The sequence below is a fragment of the Apteryx rowi genome, unplaced genomic scaffold, assembly GCF_003343035.1.
Source record: "Apteryx rowi isolate R43461 unplaced genomic scaffold, aptRow1 scaffold_35, whole genome shotgun sequence".
Taxonomy (NCBI): domain Eukaryota; kingdom Metazoa; phylum Chordata; class Aves; order Apterygiformes; family Apterygidae; genus Apteryx; species Apteryx rowi.
Genome location: NW_020449974.1, coordinates 2,068,306 through 2,092,117, shown reverse-complemented (window position 1 = coordinate 2,092,117; position 23,812 = coordinate 2,068,306). Strand labels below are relative to the sequence as shown.

The window sequence follows — 23,812 nt, the reverse complement described above, 5'->3', positions numbered from 1 at the left end:
GCCGGGCAGTGCGGGGTGGCGCGAGCCTCGGCGGGGACAGCGGCGGGTGAGTGCGGGGCCGCGGCCTCCTGGGGGGCCGGGATGGGGCCCTGTGGGGCGGGGACCCCCTGCGGGCACCGCTATGGGGCCGGGCCCCCTTCCCCGTGCAGCTCCCTATGGGGCAGGGACTCCCCCCCTCCAGGCTCTGCTATGGGGCCGGGCCCCCTTCCCGTGCAGTCCTCTATGGGGCAGGAGCCCCCCCCCTCCAGGCTCTGCTATGGGGCCGGGCCCCCCCGTCCCCATGCACTCCCCTATGGGGCAGAGACCCCCTCCAGGCTCCACTGTGGGGCCGGGCCCCCATCCCCGTGCAATCCCCTATAGGGCAGGAACCCCCCCCCACCTTCCAGGCTCCCCTATGGGGCCGGGCCCCCTTCCCCATGCTGTCCCCTATGGGGCAGAGACCCCCTCCAGGCTCCACTATGGGGCYGGGCCCCCTTCCCCGTGCAGTCCCCTGTGGGGCAGATCCCCTCCAGGCTCCGCTATGGGGCTGGGCCCCCCCGTCCCCATGCAGCCCCCTATGGGGCAGGAATCCCCTGTGGGCACTGCTATGGGGCCAGGCCCCCTTCCCCGTGCAGTCCCCTATGGGGCAGGTACATCCCCTGGGCCACGTCCTCTCGCTCTTCTGGGGCTGAGACACAACACGGCGGGTTTCTTAAGCTTAAAAAAAATCCCAGAAATTAAAAAGCTGCTCTTCAGACTTAAGCTTTTGGGCGGCGCGGGCCGTTATTGCCATGCAGGCACGTACGGAGACGGTCCAGGCGTCCAAGAGTTTGCTGTTTTTGGCAGGGGATGTGCATGGATCCCACAGGACTGAAAACCGAAGGATAAAAATGCACCTCCTGGGTTTGGGTTTTTTTTTTTTTGACTTCCTCAGCCTGTCTTTGTTTTAGCGCGGGGCGTGCGGAGCGGAGAGGCGCCGAGAGCTGCAGGAGAGCGTCTTGTAGTCCCTACGAGAGCCCTTGGCAAGGGCAGGCGCTCGCCAGCGGGGCCGGCCAGCTGCCGCAGCGTCTTGCCGTAGTCGCTGCCTCCGAATCGGGGCTCCGCGGGCACCTGGGACGACGCGGGTCCATCTGCGCGGGCGCCCCGTGCTCCCGAGTCCTTGCAAGCCACGCGCGCCTCGCAAAGCAGCGCCAAATCCTTCGTGCATGCGTTCGCCGGCGTGTGTGTATATTGGGGTTTGTAGGGGTTTTTTTCCCCCTTTTTTTTTTTTTCCTTCTACCTTTGGCAGGCGGTTTTGATTACATATTGCTCTGGCACGCTCCGTTTCTTTGATCTCGAGTTTCCTGCCGTGTCTAACGTGTTCGGCAACACGCAGACCCGGCTCGGCGGCTCCTCTCGCGGGGCGGCTGGGCAGGGAGATGCAGGCGCGTGTTTCTCATTGTCCTGATTTATTTTATTTTTTTTTCCCACCGAGGGGAGAACCGCCTGGGTCCTCGGGTCCTGCTGAAATCGCGTTTCCCTGGCCCTTCTTTGTCTCGGTTTGCCATTGCGCGGGCCCGTTTCCAGTAGGAAGGGATCTAATTTGCAGTCTGCGGATGAAGATTTTAAGCAGAAGAAAGACAGACCACGTTGCTGTGTTATTGTTCCAGCGAATCGTTCCTTTGTTTCGAGCTGTTTGCGAGTGCACCGTCCTTGGCTGTTTTTTCYGTGGCGTTTCGCCACGCGTATACTAAAGCGGATAAACTGACTGCTTGAATCTCATTTTTATTAGTTATCCTGGATTACACAGTGTGCAGAAAACGTATCCCAGCTGCAGGCTGTGTCGAAGAGATATAGCAGCTTCCTACAAAACAGATGAATTAGTCATAAGCGTAACTGGAGCATCTCTTGCGTGGTAGGTGTTGGTTGTCCTCTTGTGTTCTGGTGTTCAGGTGAGGAAATGCTTTGCGACAGAAGAGGCAGAGATGGGGGAGAACTAGTAAAACACGGGGTGTCCGTATCCGTGGGTGGGGAGGGTACCTTACTCTTAGTTCAGGTTCAGAAAAGCCCTTCAGTATGTGCTTGCTAATAGGCAGAGAAGTTCAACCAAAGTTAGCGTGACCCGCTCACGAGCTTTAAATGAAACAGGCCAGAGCCTACTTTGTTGACTGAGACTTTGGGGGGGGGAGGGAAAAAGGGTGAAGGTGAATGAAACCCAGGCCCTGGCTCAGATTATTGCCTTGATGGATTTGATTTACTTTTTAAGGGCAGCTCCGGTTTGAAAAGTGACCTTGCACTGCTGGCGCTTTGGAGGTCGGCTCTGCTGCCTGTTTGCTTTGCGGCTCCGATCTGCTCGCTTTAGTGGGAAAGAGACGGGGGGGAAGTATTGGTACCCGCTCCTGGGCGAGCGGAAGCGCGGTGATAGTGAGCAGTGTTCGCTCGCGGCTCGGTCTTGGTCGACAGAATTGGTAACTTCTGCTCTCGATGTGACATCTGGCTTCTCTTGCACCTTCCCCTAAGGTCCCTCTCTGGTATTGTCCAGCATCAAGAGAGAAAAATGGGGTGGCACATACAACCGGGGGTAGAATAGCTTCTGCAAAATCTTCACTTTTGGTGAAAAGTTGCCACTGCAGCTCTCCGAGCCTTGCCCAGAGGACGAGGAGACAGGCAAAATACCTTTCATGCAAACACCGTACGCTTCGTGTGAAGTCGGCCCCACCTTACCGGTCCTGCAGAGTCGCTCTTCAGAGTCCGAGCTCTGCTAAAAACTTTCATATCCTGGTTTTGGGCTTTATTACACACTGTTTAAAACCACATTACCAATGTAAAACTTGCTCCTTAAGCTGGGCAGCTGGTGTATCAACTTCGGCAGCGCTCGCGTGCGTTGTTACGTCAAGAACATTACTGCATGGAAATGAAATAGTTCCTTACCTAGGCGCTCGCCGCTTGGTGCGAGAGATGCCATGCCTCAAAATCCTGCTGGCGGGGCAGGCGGGGATTGCACCACAGCTTAGTTGGTCCCACCGAGTTCAAAAAATCGTCTCGATGACTGAAACGAGGCTTTCTCGTGGGTATTTACGTTCGACTTGCAATAAAGCAAAATACAAGCTTTAGTGGTTCTTACTTTCCTATTGCTATTTGTTTGACTTCTCACCGATGTTCGGTTTAATAGTAAGCACGCGGCCTGAATTCGTATTAACGCTTCTGTTATGAGAGGTGTAAACAGCACCACCTTAAACATGTTAAACAAAACAGCCCKGAGTAAATCGAGTTATTTGCTCTATTACTTTAGTCATAAAGGCGAGATACTCCAGTTGATGTATCTAGAGTGCTGTGCCATCTGTGGCAAAAATTAAATACAAATTTGGCCCGGAGCCCGGAAAAATAATAAGCTCTTGCCTCAGATAACTCAGGGTGGAATAACATAGCCCCCGACAGAAGAAATGCTTGAGGGTAGTATGGAAGAGACCCAAATGTACTAATTGATGTATTTAAAAAAAAATTTAAAAATCCTTACAGTGTGCGCCAGAAGCGGCGGGGAGAGATGGTTTGATGCAGTTAGCAAGTCACGGGGTTGACACCCACGGGTGACAGTTCTGGTCCTGACGGTGCTCGGCGTGCGTCACGTCTGTCTTAGCCTCATTGGGGAACTCTCAAAGACACCACGAACTTCCAAACTTGAAACAGCAAAAATCCAAACTCTTCCAGTTACTTTTGGAAGGAGGAGGAAAACCCGCGTCCTCCTGTAAATCCTTTGACCTAATGGGAAGTGGTGGTGATCGCGCTGCTGTATCGCAGAGCGAGCGAGCTCTTCTGCCCTCTCTCGCTGGAGGTGAGGATGGTGAAGAGCTCCCTGGGCCTCCTACCCTTGGGTGTTATTACACCCAGTCACAGCAAAAAATCCCCTCTGTAACCTCCGTAGGCTCCGTCTTACAACTGGCTCGGGTGGGATTTTCTCATTTTGTCCGCTGTTCAGCTGAGTAAAAGTTTATGCCAACGCTTCTCTGCTGGCTAGGACCCTCCTCCTCATTTCCAACCGAAACCTATTTTTGATCGCTTTRGATCCGCGTATTTGGTTACTAGTGTTGTTGTTCAGTCCGAAGGCTGTTTTAGATGTGGGAAGGCTGGGAAGCTGTCGTGTGCACAGCCCGGGCTCCAGTCTGCTCTGCTGGAGATACCTGCGGCAGGCCAGCAATGAAAGACGCGTAGATGAAAATATTCCGGATATGAAGTGGCATCTGCCTGACTTCCCAATAACCAAGCGCRTATGTGCCAAATGGGAAGTGAGAAGATAACCGCTGCTCGCTGCCACCTGTTTTTGGCAGGAGCGTGGTCCTGCCCACGCCCTGGGGTGGTGGCACGAGCAAGATCAGAGGCCGCATTGCGAGAAGGTGGCAGGGCTGCGTTTTGGGGCGTCTCTAGACTTCGAGACGCTTAGCTGAAGCAGACTCGGAGGATTTAGTCAAGCGGGATTGACGTTTCAAGCTGATTCTCCCAGATGCTTAAACGATGTACTAGACAACACAACGATACGCAATTTTTGCAGGGGGGCTTTTGTGCTCGTGAGCCACGTTTCTGCATGTGTTTCTTCAGCCTTCCTTCTTAACAACCGAGGCATCGCCTCCTTGTTGGCCGTATCAGTCGGAGAAGACATATTGCGAATGATTAGCTCATAGTCATAAAACGCCATCTGGATGATGATGAGAAGATGGAGCGAAACGTGGCTGGGTGCACTCGTCTCTTCCTGCTCCCGATCCGCGGCAATCCCTCCACAGAGCTGCTTGGGGTCCCTTTGGCTGGGGCAAAAAGCGCGGACGCTTCTGACGCTAGCAAGCGCTTTGCAACGTCTTTAATCTGCAGCGATCCCAAAGCGTTCTTGCAGGCTGCGTTTACGTGGGGGTTATTCATTTGCTGCGGGAATGGGGAGCCGCTGTTTAAAGTGACCCGCAGATGGGGGACGGGGTTTGGGCCCTGTTTCTCCGCTTTGAGGCGCGTATAAAACCGTAGGTGCAAAAGCTGGGCGGGTGGTTTTTTTCTGGGGGTTGAAATTTCCGCTAGTATTCAAGCGTGTCAGTCTCTGTTATGGTTGGCGTGTAACTGAACTCTGCGGCATCTCTGAACGGAGCGGGCTTTCTGTTTATTTTTATTTCCTACAATCATTCATAATAAAACTGGGTTTTGTTGACATAAGATAACTTATATCTCGTATAGACTCTTTCCCCCCTATGCCTTTATAGCAACGTTTCCAAGAAGGCTACGGTTGACTCAGACTTTGTATCGGGAGCGGCTGTCCCCGTGCACGTCGCAGCCCTGACTTATCATTTACAGAGCCTGTAAACCACGTTAGAAATGGTAYGACGTTAGGAAAGGTACGGCGGCGTTCGGAGGCCTGGCGCAACGCGGGCTTATCTGCAACGAGCTCCGCCGTCGCCTGACACAGGTTGGTGCCCCTTGGTTGTTTCGGTTCTCCTGAGCGTGAGAAATTCGGTGCTGGAGATGACTTGTTCGGAAAAGCATGCATTTGTCATTCGAGGAAAGGAAATAAAACTGCTGCGTACGTGGAAGTTGCTGGCTGTTTATCTGGTGGTATCGGCTGTTGAGCTGACAAATGCACCAGCCGATCTGATAGCGATCAGCAGAACTAATTTACTTTTAACCTGAGAAAGATGAAGCCTCGTCATCTTGTCTGGGCAATGACCGGGGGGGSCAGGAAGGCCCTCGGTTCCCCTCGTCCCCTTTGCACGTAGGATGCGCCCGAGATCTCACCTGGGGTCAGAGCTGCGCTGTTCAGCCACTCGCAAAATTGCGTTTCCCTCCCCAATGTGCTGACGGGGGAATGACACGGACGGTCAAACGTGTCGTTTTTCTGCGCATATGGAACATTTCACGCCTGCAAACACACCAAGTGCCAACTGCACGGACTCGCTTGTTCTTAAGCTCTTATTAATTAATTGATTTCTCCAAGCGTGCTGCCAGCGATACATCAACGGGAGGAAATAACAGCCATCCCGAGCAACTCAGAAGTGTGCTCCACGCCACCGAGGTGGTAATGAGGAAGGCGTTGGAAGAGACAACATCAGGTAATGAGGTGGACGCAGGGCAATGAAATTTGAGACGCCCGAAGTTGATTTATTGAAGCAGGCGAGCCAGGGGGACATTTCAGAGGGCGCGAAGTACGACAGGCGCTGGGGGAAGAAGACGGTCCCAGGGACTGTGTTTTGCACGGCCGTGTTACGGGGCAGCGAGAGGAAGACTGCGTGAGCTGAAGCTGGAGACAAGGAGACCTGGGTGGGAATATTGCTTCTCCAGACGAGCAGAAAGATCAGGATTTAAATGAGGTGAGGAGAAAGGAGCGATGTGCTTAGCTCTAGCCGGAAGCCTGAGGAAGGTGTGGAGGCCACGCAGGTACAGGGTGAAGCAATGGGCAGGTGCAAGGATGTCAGAAATAGCATTTGTGGTGAGGGTGGAGCAGGTGTGACCTGTCTAAGGTAGGGTTGAGTGACGGTAGGACGGGAGATATGGGTGGAGGAGAAGACCTGATTAGAGAGGCGCAGGGCAAGAGCAAGGTTCAGCCCCTCGCTGCGCCCCGAACCTCGTGCTGGGTTTGGAGCAAGGGGGCCTCGGCGCCGAGCAAAGCGAAAAGCGTTAAAGCCGATCCGTGCAACGGATCCCGGGCGCGAGCATGGGAAGCGGGAGCCGGGCACAAGAGCCCGCGGACTAAATTAGCTGCAAGCAGCTGTGTTGACGTAGCCGAAGACTGTGAGGTCTCGGATTGCAAAAACGACRGGAGCCATCTGGGCTAAAACTGGATCAGCCTTTGGAAAAACCGGGAGAGATCCTGCGAAGGGGGAGGGGAGCGAAAAGCAGTCAAGAAGAAAGCGTGGGAGAGGCGTTGCGCTGAGGCGYGGGGGTGAGGACCGGACCGCGGGCAGCCTGCCTCTTGCAAACTTTTCTCCGCGGGCGTTCGGTGGGAACGAGAGGAAGCCCACGGGGAGGGCAGGCAGCTTTGGGGTTTCACCGTTGTCATTTAGACCCTCGTTAATCTGGTGTAGAGGTCACCGCTGGAGTGCGAGGAGTTTGGTTTTTTTGCAGCAGTTGGATTTATCGAATCCACGCGGCGAGCTTGCTTGTTTTGTTATTGGGGCGCTCGCATGCCGAGGGTTGCGAGTGAGGGAGGAAGTCTGAGCAGAGAACTTGCTTTTTCTGCTCGGGCTCAAGGGCTGCRAATGCGAAAAGTAAATAAGAGTAACTCTTTCTGGGTTTTTATGAACGTAGAGGATTAGCCTTGCGGGAACGGGGCTGCTCATGCAGCTTCTAGCTTGCAAAGCGCCGTAGAGGAGACCGCGCCAGGTCCCCAGAAAGGCTGCTCGCGAGAGAGAAACTGAAAGTACCGAGCCGGGAGAGTAGTAACGGGCTTATTTTAGCAGTCCTCGAGCTTGGGGCCCTTTCGCTATCGCTGCCTGGAAATAGCAGCGCCCTTCCCAGCTTCCTGGCTTGGAAGAGGATTTGAAACGAAACTTAACGGGACCTCCGGAGGCTTGGCACCGCCGCCTCTCCGGCCGTCCTGCCCCACGGAGAAGCTCTGCTGGAGGGGGAAGGCAATTCGTGGGGTGGCCAAGAGCTGGGGTTTTGAGTCCRTCTTGGGATACGCGGGACGTGGGCTTGCGGATGGCAGGTTTGGGCTCTCAAATCTGTTTTAAACAGCACAGAGCCCTGCAGGAAAGAGGCCTGGGGAGCCAAATTACGTATAAAAATTAGGTGGGAAGATGCACTCTCCCAATTGCCCCTAATTCCCTGTACTCGGCCGCGCGGCCAGACTGCTTCAGATTAAAACAAAGGGATTTGAGGGTCTGTCTTCATCCCCAGCCTCGCTCGTCTTGCCTGCAGCCTGCGCGAAATTAAACTGCTAAGGGAACGTAAGGATTAAATTAACCTCCTCTGCACGCAGAGCTTTTCAGCGAGCCCGTAAATGGTTCCAGTGTCGCTTTAAAGACTCTCGTTTTTTCCCCTTGTGCTTTGTACCGGGGACAAAACCGCTGTGTTGGGCCTGGCTCGCCGCTCGGGCGCTTTCCTCTCCGATCGGCTATTAACGCAGTTTTGCATTTTCCCTTTGTGAGCGTCTCGGCCGCGTGGGTGTATGTATAACGCTGGATTTAAGAAAAAAGAAAAGGAAAAAAGGAAAAAAAATCAGCGTCGCATCGTGTCCGCTGGCTCCGGCAGCGTCGGCGCCCACGTCCGTGCACGTGCCTCGTTCCCCGGAGCCGCTCCGCTCTCTTCCGCGTTTGAGATGGGAAAGCTGCCTCGTTACTCAACGAAGTACCCGGCGTCCTAGAGGTTTGCGGGAGTCACGGGAAAGGCTGGGCGCCTTCCTCTTCTCGCCCAGCTCCGTGCGCGGGAAGCACTCGGCAGCAAGCGGTTGAAGCCGGCTCTAGCAGACAATGTGAATCCGGAGCTCCCGAATCGACGCAGAGCCCATCAAGAGCGTGTGCTTGTACCGGCGTGGATATCTGAGACGGTGGGGATCGTAATTTTAATAAGTCCCGTTGCATCGGGATGCATTTCGCGTCCGCTGATGGTATAATTATGTCGGAAAAGAGAAGACGGGGCTTCGGCACGTCGCGATAGCGTCGGTCCCTGGTGCCCGCCGTCCAAAGCAAGGCTGGTTTCTGCCGCGTTGGTTATTATCATCGCTGAATAAATATTAATCCGGTCTGAGCCCTCCGGAACCCATCCGCCGGCAGCGTGCTTGTGTAGGTCGGCTGCTAGTTTTTTAGCCGAGCCCTCTCCGGGGCGTTTGGTCCGGGACTTTTCCCTCGGCGGCAGCTTTCACGTAGTGCTGTTTGCTCCGGACCCACTTCGGGGCTTCGTTTTTGTATCGTCCTCCTGCATCCGCTCCCGAGAGGGGAGAAATCGGTCCGTGCGGCCACGGCAAAGCACCGTGTCGCGTTGCAGCTGGGGAGCGAAACGGGCCTAGGGACCAGCCCGGCCTCAGATGCTTTATTCCCATCCGGAGGAGGCTCTGCGGCAGCTGAGGAATCGGTTTGAGCTTGGACTCTAAAACCAGGAGCGTGAGCATTGCAGGATTTGGGGAATTAGGCTTTGCTGGGATGGCGAGCGTTTTTTCAGAAAGCCAAAAGAATGTTATTCTGTGCACGAGAGAACCAGGTTTGTGTTACCTCCCATTAMGGGCTTCGATTTGTAGAGTGCTTTTAAGAGAACTCCTGATGTGATCAAATTCGGTTTTAAATTGCGGATGAAAGTGTTTAGATTTCTTTTTTTTAAGGGAATTAGAAGAAAGAAGCAAGCACTGAAAAAAGTTTGCTTTTGCTCAACAAAAGATCCCTTTAATCCTCTTTATCTGTTATTGAAGCCTACTTCATATTTCGTGTTCTCTGCTTCTCTTAAGAGCCGTAAACATATAACTTAGAAGCCAGCTTTTCTCGAGGAAGCGGCTGTGGTTTGTGTCAAAAACAGGTTACGCGTCGTCCGCTTCATCTCTTCAATCAAAGAACTTATTTTTAAGGTGGTCTGCGGTCTTTGCAAACGTAACGGCAGGTCCGGGGCTGTTTGCACAGGTAGGTGCTGTATTTTTACACCTTAACAGTGCAGGTCCTGGCTGCAGAGCTGTGCCCTCGGAGGTCGCCTGCGGAGCAGTGGAAAACTGAGGGTTTTGTGAGAATTAGCAAATTTGCTGCTCGGAAGCGCAGCCCCTCTTCTCTTAGTATTGAAACTACGTGTGGTTTCGCACCCGATGCAGAGCAAGTCTGGTTGTTTTTCAGCTGGAGCATCATTCCCATAAAAATGCAATGTTTTAGGCTACTGAAACTTAATGCTGTGGATTCACAGCTGATCCGAATCTGTGCTCCCGTCTTTTCCCCCAGCTGCATATTCCCTCTTTTTGTTAGGGTAATTTTCAGCCCGATCCGTTCCCGGCTCAGCTTTGTGTGGTTTTGCCAGCAGAAGGAAAGGGGAGGGGAAGCCATCGGCTTAAACCAGCAGCAAAACCTCCCCCAAAAATCTGCACAGCCCACGTAAACCCGGTCACACCATCCTCCAAAAAATCCCCCCGCCACCCCGGCGGGATGCTCACACGGCTTCATCCGGGACGGGAATTCGCCTCGGACACGAGGTCGCCTTTCGTTTGGGCGAAGACGGCCGGCGTTACGTTGGACATCGGTGCCGCTGCATCCCGGACGGCCAGAGCTCGCAGCCCTCGTTGGGATTTGGGGGAAAATTCCCTTTTTTTTCCCCCCGCCGCGATGAAGGGCCGGGTGAGGCTTTCTCGGCGACAGCAGGCTCCGCGGGCCGCGGACTGCGCTCTGCTTTTGTTTACATCTGGTTCGAAACTTCTTAAATTTACTGGTGAGAGAGCGAGTAATGCTAATCCTTTCCAATGAGATCAACGGATTAGTGTCCAAGATGCTTATAAAATCGCAGGGATTAGCCGAGCCATTTTTTTTCTTTCTTTCTTTCTTTCTTTCTTTCTTTCTTTTTATGCAGCGTAACGTCATCGCCCTCCGTAAGTTTTAGAAAGGAATCTATTTGCTGTCGCTAACAGAGATGGGGGCTTTTTAATTTCAAGAGCCGAAATAATCTATAGAATTATCTGCGAATCAAAGAGGTTAAAACAATATCTTAATCCTCCCTCTCGTTCCCTATGGCTTTTTTGTGCGATATTAGTTTTTGGGGGGGCCCTTGGCACCCAACCGTGTTAGGCACCCAGCAGGTACGTTGGATTTGCGCGGCTGGATGACTTGCAGCTCCCGTTCGGGTAAAGAAGGAGCCGACCGTAAAGTTTGTTGCTCGAACGAGATTTTGCAGAATTGCATCCGGAGGGATCTCGGCGAGCAATTCCCGAAAACAGCCCGGTGTGAAGCCGGTCAAGCAGCCTTTGCACGGTCGCTTTTGTGGAGGTTAACGCAAAGGATTTGGGCTGCGCGCGGTGCACCTCCCGCAGAGGAACGCCGGCTCGCGAAGAATTAACGCCAAGGCTTTGCACCCTTTTGCAATATTGCCCCGCTCCTGCTTTCCCTACAGATTTACAAAAATAACTTTTTTTCCCCCCCCCAGTTTGATCCCTTCGCGGGCTGCCCGCAGTTTGCGTGACCTGGGTGAGCGAGGCGACGCCGACGGTCGGATCRCAGGAGCTACAAGCCAGGAATTTCTGGCCGCGGCCCAATGCCGCGCTTTCGGAGGCGAGCTTTCAAACGCGTACAAAGACGAGCTCGTGATTTCCACCCTGCTAACGAGGCCGCGGCGCTTTCATTGAAACGTGCCAATAGCCGCCGCGGCGGCATTTCGGCAGCCTCGCTCCGTGCGTGCAAAGGCGATTCAGCGCGGCAGGAGCGGCTTCTCCCGCGGAATCTCAATAACGCGGCTCGTCTATATATATATATATATATCTCAATAACGCGGCTAAAGACGGGGAAGGGCGGAAAGCGGGTTGAAGGAGCGGGACGGCAGGGAGGAAGAGCCTTGGTTTTCCCTTCCTCCTCTCGCCGGRTACGCCAAGGCCAACCGGCCGGTTCGGGGCTGCGATTTGATCGCTGGACTCGCCCAAAGTATCTCCAACTCGTAGTAAAAGCTTATGTAACTGCTCCCGGGCACCACGTGCTCTCTTGACCTTTAAAGAGACACTTGATGCGGCCTGCGGGCCGGTTGCTCCGCCGAGTTGCTAGCGCCGGTAATGTATTTTTTGCCTTGTAGTAGGCGGTTCGGCGCCCAGGAATTCATGAAGATCCGACGGCAAACGATTGCACGCCTCCGAGTCTCGCCCGGGCTCCTGGCTTCGCCGCCCTGGGAAGCGCCGGCAGCCTTGAAGCGCTCGCGGGGTGTTTAAGAAAGCCGAATTGCAGGTGACCTTCTAAAAGGTTGGGCCGTGACGTCGCGAGGTGCTTTGGGGAAAAGCGGAGGGAAGGGCAGGCCACCGCTTCGCTCGTTTTTATGGCGGTATTAGGAAAAAAAATATCAAGGGGCCATGGGGTATATTCACATCGGGCTGGGGTTTGGCTTTGGGGTTGTTCGGGTTGTTTCCCGATGGCTTTTTGAATACCGTCAGCATCTGCAAACGCAAACCCTGTGGAAACGGCGCGTGCTTTTCGCGCTGCCTCTTCCCAAAGTGAGCAGGATTCCTTGATAGCTGGCCACCAGCTTTTCGGTCTCCTGCTTCACRCTACCTGCTCTCTTTATTTATTACCGCAGTTGCAAGCCGAGCGAGTGAACGGCTCTGCCTAGGGCATCCTCGMGGTCCGAAGTTCGCGGTCGGAGCAGAAGGCAGCGGCGTAAAGAGGAATTCTTCCCTTCCCGGCCTCGTGCCGCTTTTCCCCTGCGCGGGGGCTTTGCAGCCATCCGGATCCCCTTTGGTACCGGTTATCGGTGCCTGCGTGTCGCACTGGTTTTTGCATTACAGGAGCTTAGAAAAAAGGATTTCGGGAGGTCGTTAAGTCCATCCAGCTGCCAGTAGGAAAGATGGGAGAAGGCCGGCTACTTTTCCACTTTGCAGCAAGCTCTTTTGGTTGGTTTTAGCGCGATCATCACGGCTCGACCACAGCAAGCCRGGAGACTTTAAAAAATCGGATGTTTCGGGAGACCCCCAAGTTTTCCCGGGTTATCTGTGCATTTAACTCCCTGGGTTCGGCCCCGTGCCGGCACGTCCATCAAAACCACACCGGCCGCCCTGACCCAGAGAGTTGTTTCCATTTCTCATTTTGGCTTTTTGATATCATGGGGACCGAGCAGGGCACATCAGGGGCCGCTCTCTTCTGAACTTCGTTTCCTCCCTAATTTAGGCTGGATTGAAAAGTGCTATTGATTTTTTTTATTTTTTCCCCCTCCCCCTTTTTTTTTCTCCTGGAACTTGCACAACGAGCCCCGAGCGAATCGCTGCTTTGCCTCGCTGACAGCCTTCGAYGGCAGCGCTTCGAACTCGGCGATGGGAACTGCAGGTGACCTATTTTCTGCGCGTTTCTCTGCCAACGGTAGCCCAAATGTTTGCGCGTTTAAAGGTGCACTCCAGCATTGAGGTCACGGGGTTGTTTTTCTGTTCAGCCGACTGACAAGAATGAAAAGCGCTTGCCAGATACTGCAGCGGGGCCGGTTGCGCTGCCAGGCTTTCTGATACGCTGATTTCTTTCTAAAGACCTTTTTTTCCCTCTTTTTTTTTTTTTTCTTTCCCCCCCCCCCCCCCCAGTTGCTTATTGCTTCATCAAACCTCACATTTTTATATTGGACTCTTATATTTCTGCGTCAGCCAGCCTCAAGGCTCGTGTCATGCTGCTGGTGGTCGCGAGGGTTAAATTTTTGTGCTCGGTGTTGCGCGGCCGGGGAGCGAAGCCAGGGAATTTGGTTCTGATCCCGGCTGCAAAAGCGTCCGGTTAACTCTCGTGGGAGCAAAGGTTCGAACCGGTTCTTGCTCCGGCTTCGCTTTGATTTCATGGCCGGGCAGAGACGCAGCGAAGATCCACCCCCCTCTGCAAATTCCCTTGCGGTTGAAACGGGTCAAATAGCTTCTGTTCGGTTTTGCTCCGCAACCAACGCTCCTTGGATCCCGCTGGATCCCGGTGCAGCTTCGAGCGCCTTCGCTGCCGCCTGGAGAGACGCTCGCGGCTCTCTTTCGCCGGGACGCTGACTCGAGACTCGCGTTGCGTCCGCCCGAGATCGGTCCTTTGGGTAAAGCGTTTCGCCCGCGGAGTTCAGCCCTGATAGGTTCTTTTTGCTGAGGTCGAGGGATTTGGCCGAGTTATTCCCGATGCCGCTAGAAACCCGCGTGGCTGCAGGTTCGTACCCGGGGGCACGGCCTTAAATATGGCGCTTTTTTTGACGCCCAGGTTTGCTTTTGCAGCCTGGCCGGCGCGATGCTGCGGGGACTCGTGGCGCTGTGTTGAAGCCACCTGGGCTCCATCCCAGCGCTCCGAAATGAGGGTCCGGCTTCGGGTCGGGAGGGTTCGGTTTGGTTCCCTGGGGAGCAAGTTAAATCCAAAAGGTTAAATCCCTCCAAAAACGTGGGTTTTTTCCCTTCCAGCCCGCAGGCATTGCCTTGGGGCAGGGCAGCAGGGTGCATTCGCCTGTTTTCCCCGCAAACGAGGGGGGGTTGGAAAACGTTTTTGCCGTCGGACGCCGAGACGGAGCTGTCGCAACGCGAGCAGATGTGCCGTTAGCCTTTAACCCGGCCTGCCTCAAAAACGCCTTTTGGCCGAGAGCGGCCGAGGCACGAAACACCCCTCCGCCGAACCCGTTTGCTAAATTTAGGTCTGACGCACGGCGCTCGCACGGCCCGTTCGTGCCCTGGCGTTGCATTAAAAAAATAAAAATTAAATTAAATTAAAGCAGCTCCTTTCAGTGGGTTGAAACCAGAGGAATCGCACACAGTTCAGATCCGCGCGGTAAAGCGGCGGGACGTTGCCTCCTTCGTTAATCCCTTTGGGATCTCCTGATGGAAGCTCTACGTAAGAGGTTGGCTGCTTATTAAGAGCATTAAGTGCTTGCTGTTATACCAGGGCTTCGTTTGGCTGCGTTGCTGCAGAGCCGACCCCGGCGCGCCCGGCTCCGTTAAGTGCCTAACGGAAGAGGAGAGCCGGCGCTTGCCGCGAACGCGCCGTTCCTGGCGCCTGGGCGCGCTGCGATCCCCAGCGGCGCTAATCCGTCCCAGCTGGGAGGGACGTGCGATCCAGTGGTTTGGTTTCCTCATTGGGACAGATCCCTCCGCGCAGCGGTGGCACTGGATACGGCGAGCTGGTGTATCCCTAAGGAAACGTCTCACTCTCCTCTTGGCCCTTTGCTTTCCCGTCTGCCGCCTTCGTCCGGAAGCAGCACCTCGGAGGTCACCTCCTCCCGCTCCATCCCAGGTCTCCTGCTCTCGTCCTTCCTCTGCCAGAGCGGAAAAACTCTGCTGCGCTCTCCCTCTATCTCCAGGTTATTCATCCGCTTTTCACTGGCCCGTTTCCCCCGCCGACGCGAAGCCGCCGGAGCTGGTGGCCGGGCAGGGTGGTGGGTGCAGCCAGCAACGACGTCCACCTCCGCCGAGACGCCTCGGCCAGGAAGAGAGCAGCGGGAATGCGTTTGCTCTGTCTCGGAAGGTTTTCATCCTTCGTTACGGCTCCTTTTTTATTTCTTTTGGCTGCGTTCTCGTCAATCTGAAGCAGATTAAAATGCAGTTCCTCCCCTCCTCCTCCAAACCCCCCCCCCCCCAAAGCTTGGCTCCTTGAAAATCGTCAGATTTCTCTGAAGTCTTTTAAAGTTAACGGTTTCCTGGCTCTCCTGCAGGCTGCCTTCAAGCTAATCTTTCTTTTTTTCCCCCCCTTCCCTCTGTGTTTTTTGCTGTAACGTTTCTCAGCTGTTACAGAAGGAGGGAGGGAGGACCAAACTTGTCAGGGTAGCCCTGATGCGGGGAAGGTTATTGCGTGTTGTTGTGGTTGGATGAACCTGGGGCCGTGAAGACTCCTGGAGGGGCACCTTAGGAGACTGAAGGATTGCACCCGGGGGACCGAACCGCTGCGGTATGGCCAGCAGGTAGGTCACGGCCCCACCAGCAGACGACCATTTGAAGAAAATATTGAATGGACGGTACCGTTAGAAGAAGAAAATAGGAAGATGTGGATGGAAAGGAGCTCAGCTTCTAGGGACTGTTTTTTTTATTTTTTATCTTGGGCTTTTGGCCAGCTGTGATGGTATTAGGTTTATCACTGCGGCTGTGGTCACAGGGGCTGGTAGAACAGCTGCACAACTCCAGTTGGATGCAATAAGGAGGTTCTGGCTGGATTATGTTATCCGCCTTAAATCCCATATGGTGTTTCCTCATCCTGCCCCAGGACCAGAGCATCTCTGCTTTCCTTCTCAGTCCACCGTGGGCTCGGCTGGTCGGAGAACAGGATGGAAACCCCAGACTCGGCTCAGTTAAAGAAGAGCTTCCCAGTTTAAAGAAGTTAAAAAGGAGAGCACCCAGCTTGGTCCGGTGCTGGTTGGACGGGTCTGTTGTTGTTTCTCCAAGAAAGCTTGGTTCATTGCGTTGGGTGTTTAGGTGTAACCTCAACGTGAAGACTCTTTGCATAGGTATTAAATAGGTGATGTGAGGTTTTGCATAGGTATTAAATAGGTGATGTGAGGTTTTGCATAGGTATTAAATAGGTGATGTGAGGTTTTGGTCTGGTGAATAGCAGAAGGCAACTTTTGCGGTCATGTAGTCCAAAATGCCAGGAGTAGTGCTCACCACCTGGTGGAGAAGGCAGCCAGGAGGTGGCCCGGCGCATGCACCCGGGACCTTCCCACCGCGTCACCGTGCTTTTGGGCACTGTGGGAAGTTTGGCTCGTGGAGGGGTCAGCAGAGAGGGAGCTGAGGACAGCGTGGTGCCGGAGATAGAGCGTCGTGTTTTGTTGTCTATCCGCGTGGTGGCTCAGGTCAGGTCCGCGTTTCAAGTATCCCTCGACTTGGCTTCCCCAGCGTTACCGAGCAGATCGGGGTCTTCAGGCGCTCGTATTTCTCCGGGGCTTAACTAACCTTTTTACTTTCTGTCCTGCAGACTGTTGCTCTAAGGCCGAATTCCTGTAGATAATTTATGATCTTCAGAACCGTAAAAACATGCTTTGCCTAATGCAAGCGCTGACCGCGGTGGGTTTCAAAGCAGCAGCCAGAGGGTGAAGAATTGCTCCTGATGTGCTTGGTCTTCCTTTGTTGGTGGTTTTTTTGTTTAACCCTCTCTCCTGCTTTGCAAAAATGACCTGAAAGGTTTCTAGATGGCAACCTAGGGTCAGCAGTGTTTGGTTCTCTCTTTGGAGAGTCTTAGGTAGCTGGGGAGGACAGAAACGGCAGTACGTACCAGTCCTGTTCCACGGAGAGCTGGATGGGAACATGGATAAACGTGAAGCCTCCGAGTTGCCAAATTTGCGTCCCGTGGTCCTGCTGAAGGCAGCGCAGCCTGGCCAGCGAGGTCGGGAGGCTGTAGCCCCTCTTTCCTCCTCCTCCTCCTCCTCCTTCGCTTTGCAGCGTGGTGGGACGCCCAAGGCTTCGGACGTGGAGCAGCCCTTGCGGTGCCACCTGAACCAAGCTGCTGTGTCCTTCACCAGCGTTATCGTCCCGAGGAGGGAGAATCCGAGTCGGTCGTCCAAAGCCGGGTGATTATCAAAAAAGAGCCTGTGGATAAAAAGGAAACGGGAAGAAAGCGGAAACGTTCCGTTTAACTAGCGATAAGGCACGTGGCCATGCTTGGGGCCTCCGGTTCCTCCAGCTCTTCGTGCACCCACTCAAGGGGGAGCGGGGCCTCGGCGGGAAGGGAGCCGGGGGCGATCCCGCCCGGGGCGCAGCTCCGCGCTGGGAGATGCAGCCGGAGGCCTCCACCGCCGCCGCCGTCGCGTGAGCGTGACCAAAGCGAGAGGCTCCGAAGCGCCTTCAATCCCTTTGACCGAGCAAACTCCCGGGGCAGCGTTCCGGAGCGGAGATAAAACAACAAAACCCCAGCCCTGCGCGGCGACGCTAAGCTGCGTATTAACTGTGCCGGAGTTGGGAACAAAGGTTTTGGGGTTGGTTTGTTGGGTTTTTTTTTTAATCGAAACACCTCGGTTGAGTTCCGCAGCCCTTTGCGGAAGAGCGCGAGCTCCCGGGAGGCTGCTGCGTTATAATTACCAATCCCGCCAGCGCCGGCAAGGGCGTGTGCAGGCTTCCAGCCCCGGCGTTATTATAGTATTTCCACTTTGGCTCGGAGACTTTCTTAACATGTGTTCCGGTCTCCAGAGACTTTAATCGAGTTCAGACTTTACCAGAAATTGCCTCAAAACTCGCAGCGGGGCGGAGGAAACCGAAAGCGGCGGCGGAGCGGAGGCTCTCCCGTGCTGCGAGAGCGACGGCGATGCCGCCTTCGGAGAGGGCGGATCGCAGGAGCAATGTTAGCGCGGATGGAGCAGCCGAGCTGAAAGGTGAGTTTTGTCCCAGATGAAGCAGCCGTGCGGGTACCGGAGGGGCCGTTGCTGAGGTTCGGACAAAAACCCGTATCCGAAAGCTCAGGACCGTCACGCTAAAAGGTCAGCGTAGGCAAGGCAAGGGCGAGGAGCGGTTTGCTGCGAGCGCGTTTTGGTGAGCGTTTGGGTTTCAGTTTTTTTCCCCCGCTTTGCCGCAGCTACCGAGTTTACGCGTGTTTGTGCAGACAGCCGCCGTCCTGCTGCTATATATAGCGAGGCGTGGGTTAACGCCGCCCGCAAAACGGGTAGCGGGGCCTGATCCTTGCCCCGGGAGCTCGCAGCGTCCGTTGTGTCTAGCGGCAAAGGGTTCCCGGCGCGGCCGGCAAACCCGCGCGCTCTGCCCCTTCTCTGTGCTGAGACAGGAGGGAAAACAAGGCTCTGCACCTAGTCCTAAAGCTTCCCAGGGTAAAACTCGGCTTATTTTCAGGGCTGCTGCTGGCATTGCAATCCTGTCACCACCCTTTTGGGACACACTGAATTCACGTCTTGCCCGGTAGCCCAGAAAGCAGTGGCTTTGCAGTTCGGATTTGAGGTTTATCGTTATTTTTCCAATATGCTTGCGTGCGAGTCCCACGTTTTCACCCRGTCTTCTCTTTCTGCACGGAAACTTGGAGCTGTGCAATTCAGATCCCTTTGGAAGCTTCCTGCTTCTTTGGGATTTTGCTGTCCCTCGGTAATTTTCTTTGTGAAACGGGCTGAAGACTTCAGGTATTTTCTCTGTGTTGTGCAACTTAATTGCAAACTGCATTCGGCCCTTTCCATGGGCAGTAATTCTAATGAAAGGAAAATAAGACATATTTTTGACTTCCTTTTTTAAGCTGGGAGTGGGTGGATTTATGCCCGGCCAGAGATACTTGTGATCATTCAAGGATGAATGGATCAGTATTTGAGACATACTGAAAATAGAAAGGTATCGTATGAAGCAATAACAAATAGGTACTTTTGAGTTAAGGATTTCGAGCGTTAACACGATGTTACAGCAGACTTATTTAGGAGGTTTATATAGCAATGCAAAGACGTCCGTCTCTTCTTTTTACCTGGCTCCTAAGGGTAACGGATCCRCTCGAAAGACTTTCTTCTGGTTATTGTAAAATATCGGTGTGCCACGTGATGAATCATTAAAGTAAAATCATGGGAGAGATCATATGTTAAAGTCATTATTCCAAGCAGCTGCTCGTAGGATTTAATTTGGTCTCTCCTCGACGGGGGAGGTTCGTTTTGGTCGCACGTTTGCAACTTGGTAAGGCGACAGCCAAAGTCGCTGCTTCTTCCTCTTCGTCGCTGCATCCTGCCCACTCGGAGATAATTTGGGGTTTTCTCTGGCCCGTTCAGAGGCTGGGGGGGGAAACCGTGTGGGTTTGCAGAGAGAAAGAAAGCTGAAACCTGCAGAAACGCCCTTAAACTACTCAGCCCAGGTCTCGTGTGAAGCTTAAACGAGGCTCTTTTATGGCGCCTCTCGTTTTGGGGTGGCTCTGCCGTTTGCTGTGGAAATGGCGTTGCAGCCTCCTCTTCCTCTCGCGCGGGTTTAACGCCGGCGCGGAAAGCYGTGCCTCGGATCGAGGGGGATTTTCCTCGTGAACCAGGGAGGCTGTTTCTGCCCGCGCTGTGTTTTGGAGAGAAGTCAGTTATCTGCRCGCTTGAAGGTTGCGCAGGGGGATTTCTACCGAATGAGGAATCGGTCTTGGAAACCGCAGGAGGGGAAGGGAAGAAAAACCTTCCCTATTACCAGGCCTTCCGGCTGCTTTGAACGTTTCGGTCTAATTAATTAGGGTTTCAGGTACGGAGGGGCCTTGGCCGTAGCCTGGGCTACTTGGATGCAAATCTGCGCCGTCCGCCTGACGCAACGTTAGGCTTAAAGCGCCGCGTGCATACGAAAGAGGGGAACTAGCTGGATGAGAAGATCACAGCAGGAGGAGAAAAATCCCAGCTACGGTTTGCTCCGGCCTGCTTTGTTTTCAGGACTGCTGAACTAGGCGCCGGGTTTCTGGTAAGGAGCCGCCTTGCTGGAGACGGAGACTGCGCCGCGGTTGTTGTAGGATGCCTTCGCCCCGGGGACGAGGAGCAAGAAGRCAGTCGGTGTCCCCGGGCTTGTCGGTGCCCCCCGCTTCCCCTTCAGCTGCGTTTCGAGGGGTCCTCTCTTCCCTCCGAGATGAACGCTGTGCCGATCGCCCTTCCGAAGGAGCCTCACGTCCTTGTGTTTTCTCCCTTTCTTTGCAGCCTACCCATGAGCTCAGATTTCCAGCATTACAGTTTCAGGATGCCTAACATCGGGTTCCAGAACCTGCCTCTCAACATATATATCGTGGTTTTTGGCACAGCCATCTTCGTCTTCATCCTCAGTTTACTCTTCTGTTGCTACTTGATCAGGTAAGTGAGCCGCCCTTGCTGTTTTCCTAAGGTCTCCCAGTTTGGACTGGGACCAGTCCTGCGAGGTGCTYGGCATCTCCTGCTCTTCTGCAGCATCTCCTGCTCCTGCTAACCCAATATTGGGTTGTCCTGGCTGCTGCCCAGAGAAGGACACACGTCCTGTGCTTCTCTGTGGCTGCAAAGGAGCGTTGSCAACAGTCACCTAGGTCAGGTTAAATGAATATGTTGTCAGTTTGGCCACCACGAAGTAACAGATGAACATCACGTTGTCCTTCCGCAAGGAGTTTCATGCACTTGGGTCTGGACAACTTGGTGTGGCCCRTGAAATATTTTCGCTTTCCCTTGAAGTCGCATAGTTTGCTCAGCCGCTTAGTATCAGACACAACATTCATCCCTAACGGAGTAAATAGATCCAGAGCGTGCACAGTAAGAACCTAACGCCGTGTTCCCACCGTATCTTGGAGCTAACGACTCCAGGAGGCAATTATGTCATTCCCTTTAAAAACAGGGCATATATTTACACGTATGCTTAAACATGCCTGAAAACGTGGTTGCTTACGTGGGCTTTTCAAACAGCCTCGAAACGGATTTTTTTTATGGTTCCTGCTTTCTGCTTAACGTTTCAACACATTTCCCCCTTTAATGAGTAACTTGTGCGCTGCGTGCTTAAGAAATGTTTCATACCTGCTCCATTTGTTATTGTACGCAAATTGCTCGTTCAACAGCACAGTTTTAGAGATTAATGATGCAGAGTTGATTTGTTAACCTGAAAGGTAGGGGAGCCGGGGATTAAAGGTTATTCCAATTTGGGGCGGTTGCTTTAATGATTTTATGGGCCAGAGGGGAGACGGTTTGACTATTAATCGCGAGGTGAAACTCTTCCTCCCAGGGGGAAAAATGAGAAGCAGATGGGGGGGAAAAGGACCGTGTCCGGGGATAGGAGGTGGATGGGGGAAGGAAGCAGTGCCAATAACAGCTTTCGGCATGTTTTGGAGCTGCCCGCGCCTCTCCCCCCGGCCGGGAACGAAGGGTGTCGTTGTGCGAGTGCCGTCCGCTGGCAGCATTGCGCCTCGCGCTGCTCCCGTAGCTCCCCGACTCCTGCCAAATCGCCTTTCCCTCCCTTCCTTTTTATCCCCTCTTGCTTTTTGGATGGTCCCGGCTCCGTGCTAGCCATATATCCCTCGGTTCCCCTCCCTCCGTCCCCCCCGAGACGCGCGCGTGGTCTCTTCTTGCTCCGTTCCTCTTTGCTGTAGACCAGGGAAACAAGATTTCACCGCTGCCTTCGAGGACTCGAGAGCTGGCGTGTTTTTTCGGCTCCTGAACCGCTGACCACAGCAAAGCCCTGTAAAACCCGCAGCTGAGCCCAGACCCAGGCCACGGGGTGATCCGGGCTGCCTGGTATCGAGATCTTCCCGTTTGTCTGCAGCGTGTTCTGGTGTGAACCGCTGTGTTCTGCCCCAGAGAAGAAGTAACAAGTAGTAACGTCTGGAAGATCAAGCCAGAAAATCTTTAAATTTAGAAGCTGGAGGCATGTTGTAAGAGAAGGGGGTGAGTAACCGTTGAACCAAGCCAGCGAGGGAAGTGGCGAGTTGTCCGTCTCTCGATGTCTTTAAATCAAGACAGAGTGCATGTCTGGAAGAGATGTTTTGGCTCCCGTTCCCAGGAGTAACGAAGTGCTATTTAACAACCTTGTGATAGAGGGGAGCTTGGATTAGATCATCTAATGATCCCTTTAGAGCCCTAAACTCTATTGAGACTCTATGAATTTCTCTTAAAACCACCAGCAACCGCTCGGTTATGTGCAAAATGGTGCCAAACAGGAATTGTCCTTATGGGAAGCAGCTCCCGTTTTGGAGGGTTTCTCCGTGCCMCGCTTTCTAGCTGCGCGGATTTGCCCCTGGAGCCTCCATCTCCTTTGAGTTTGCTGCATCGTGATGTGGGTATAAAAGAGCGGGGTATAAAAGCTCCGGCTCTCGCGCGTGCTCGGAGAGCCTCGCCGGTGGTCAGCGGGATGAGGACCACGTGGCTGTAAGCACAGAGCAGCATCCCAAAGGATTGCTCCGGGAAGGGTTTGCCTTGTCGCTTCCTCGCGGCGCCGCTTCACTCGGAAGCACTGCCGGTGCCTGGAGCAAGCGAAAACCCCTTGCCCTGCGACAGGAGGATCTGATACGCTTGGGGCAAAGTAAGAGGAGTTAAATCCCCCCTTTCCGCCCTGCCAAACCAGCTGGAAAATCCCCCTGGACCAGCCCATCCTTTCCCGACCCCTTCTGCAATTAGATGCATGGCTTTAATACAGATTTACATCCGGAGGCTGTCTGAAAGAGAAGTGTTAATTTAATAATTAGGCAGATGAGATGGYGTTGTCGTAGAGGCTAGCTCAAACCGGGGCGGAGGGGAGCGGCGAGCGAGACCGAGCGTCCCGGTTGGGGCTCCGGCGTTCCTCTCGCACGCCGCGGGATTATTTGCACGGAGCCCCTGGCTTTTTTCCCGGGCCGAAGCAGAGGCTTTGCTCAGGTGCAGCAGTAATCGGGCCCCTCGCCCAGCTCTTCCGTGACGAGCACATCTGCAAACGCTCGGCAAATAACGAGCGGAGCTTGTGACACGGTCCCGCGGGCCCCGTTCCTCGTCAGCTGCTCCTTATCGGCACATCCTCCTCCGCAGCCCGTAGCGCGTGAGACGGGCCGGCTGGGGAGGGATGCATCTCCCGGGAGAGCCAAGGCCGGGCGTATTTACCCCTCCTCGGAGAGCCGACAGCATTAAGGGATTTGCCTTCGGAAAATGTCACGTGGGCTGCGTTTGGCAACCGTGTCAATACACAAGAGCGTACTCCGGGCTCCGCAGGCTCCGAGGGAGGAAGAAGAATTGAACTTCTTGGTGAGGTTGGCTCCCAATGGATATGAATTTTAGCCAGGAGAAAGCAAGAGAAGATAACCGTCCGTGCGCAGTCTGGTCACACCTAAAGCTCTTCTCATTTTTAAATACCGCTGTGGTGCAAAACGCTAGTCCCAGCCTTGCAACGCTCTCAGCTGGGAGCTGTCGCGTGGGCGTCTGCTAGCTCTGCTTAAAAAAAAAGAAAGAAAAAAAATAAATAAAAGGGGGAGGGGAGGGAAAAAAAGGAAATGAAATTTTGCGGGCAGCCATTCGTGTCTGATGCCTGCTGCAGCTTTCAGGGGAATTAATGAAAGTAATAACCTTATGTTGCCTTCAGTCCCGTAAAACCCGGGCTGAGAGGATCCCGAAGCTGATGATACTCCGCTTTCTAAGCGTTCGAAAGGCCTGTGCGCGCTGCGCTGCCTCTGGGTAAGCGCCGCGGCGTCCTCGGTGCCGGCGCTTTGCTGCCTTCCCTTGCTGCAGCATTTCGAGCCATGCCGGAGGCGCGGGGTGCTTCTTCCTTGGAAAGGCTCTTCCTAGGGCTCTCTCCTCCGTTCTGCACGTCAAACCTGCCCGGATTAACCGAATCCTTATCGGGTTTGGAAAGCCGAAGATGCCCGGCGTCTCTGTTCGGGCCGAGCGACTTCCCCCAGCGCGGCTAAACGACCTC

At 54.1% G+C, this 23,812-nt stretch overlaps 1 protein-coding gene across 11 annotated transcripts in view; it reads left to right on the top strand.

Annotated features, from left to right (window-relative positions):
• The first annotated feature begins 6 nt into the window (after positions 1–6).
• Positions 7–23,812, top strand: part of RNF24 (ring finger protein 24) — a 30,362-nt gene continuing 6,556 nt past the window's right edge. The window contains exons 1-4 of one of the 11 annotated variants that reach the window (XM_026072743.1): positions 22–46; positions 930–1,214; positions 1,751–1,873; positions 20,122–20,271. In XM_026072743.1, the coding sequence (XP_025928528.1) occupies positions 20,129–20,271 (143 nt within the window). In that variant the 5' untranslated portion in view covers positions 22–46; positions 930–1,214; positions 1,751–1,873; positions 20,122–20,128. Of the gene's footprint in view, positions 47–929; positions 5,399–5,441; positions 6,039–6,058; positions 6,297–6,320; positions 6,869–6,933; positions 8,474–11,664; positions 11,814–11,859; positions 12,903–17,532; positions 17,863–19,804; positions 19,892–20,121; positions 20,272–23,812 lie in introns of those variants that run through there. The other 10 variants (XM_026072738.1, XM_026072737.1, XM_026072734.1 and 7 more) reach the window with 10 other exon arrangements.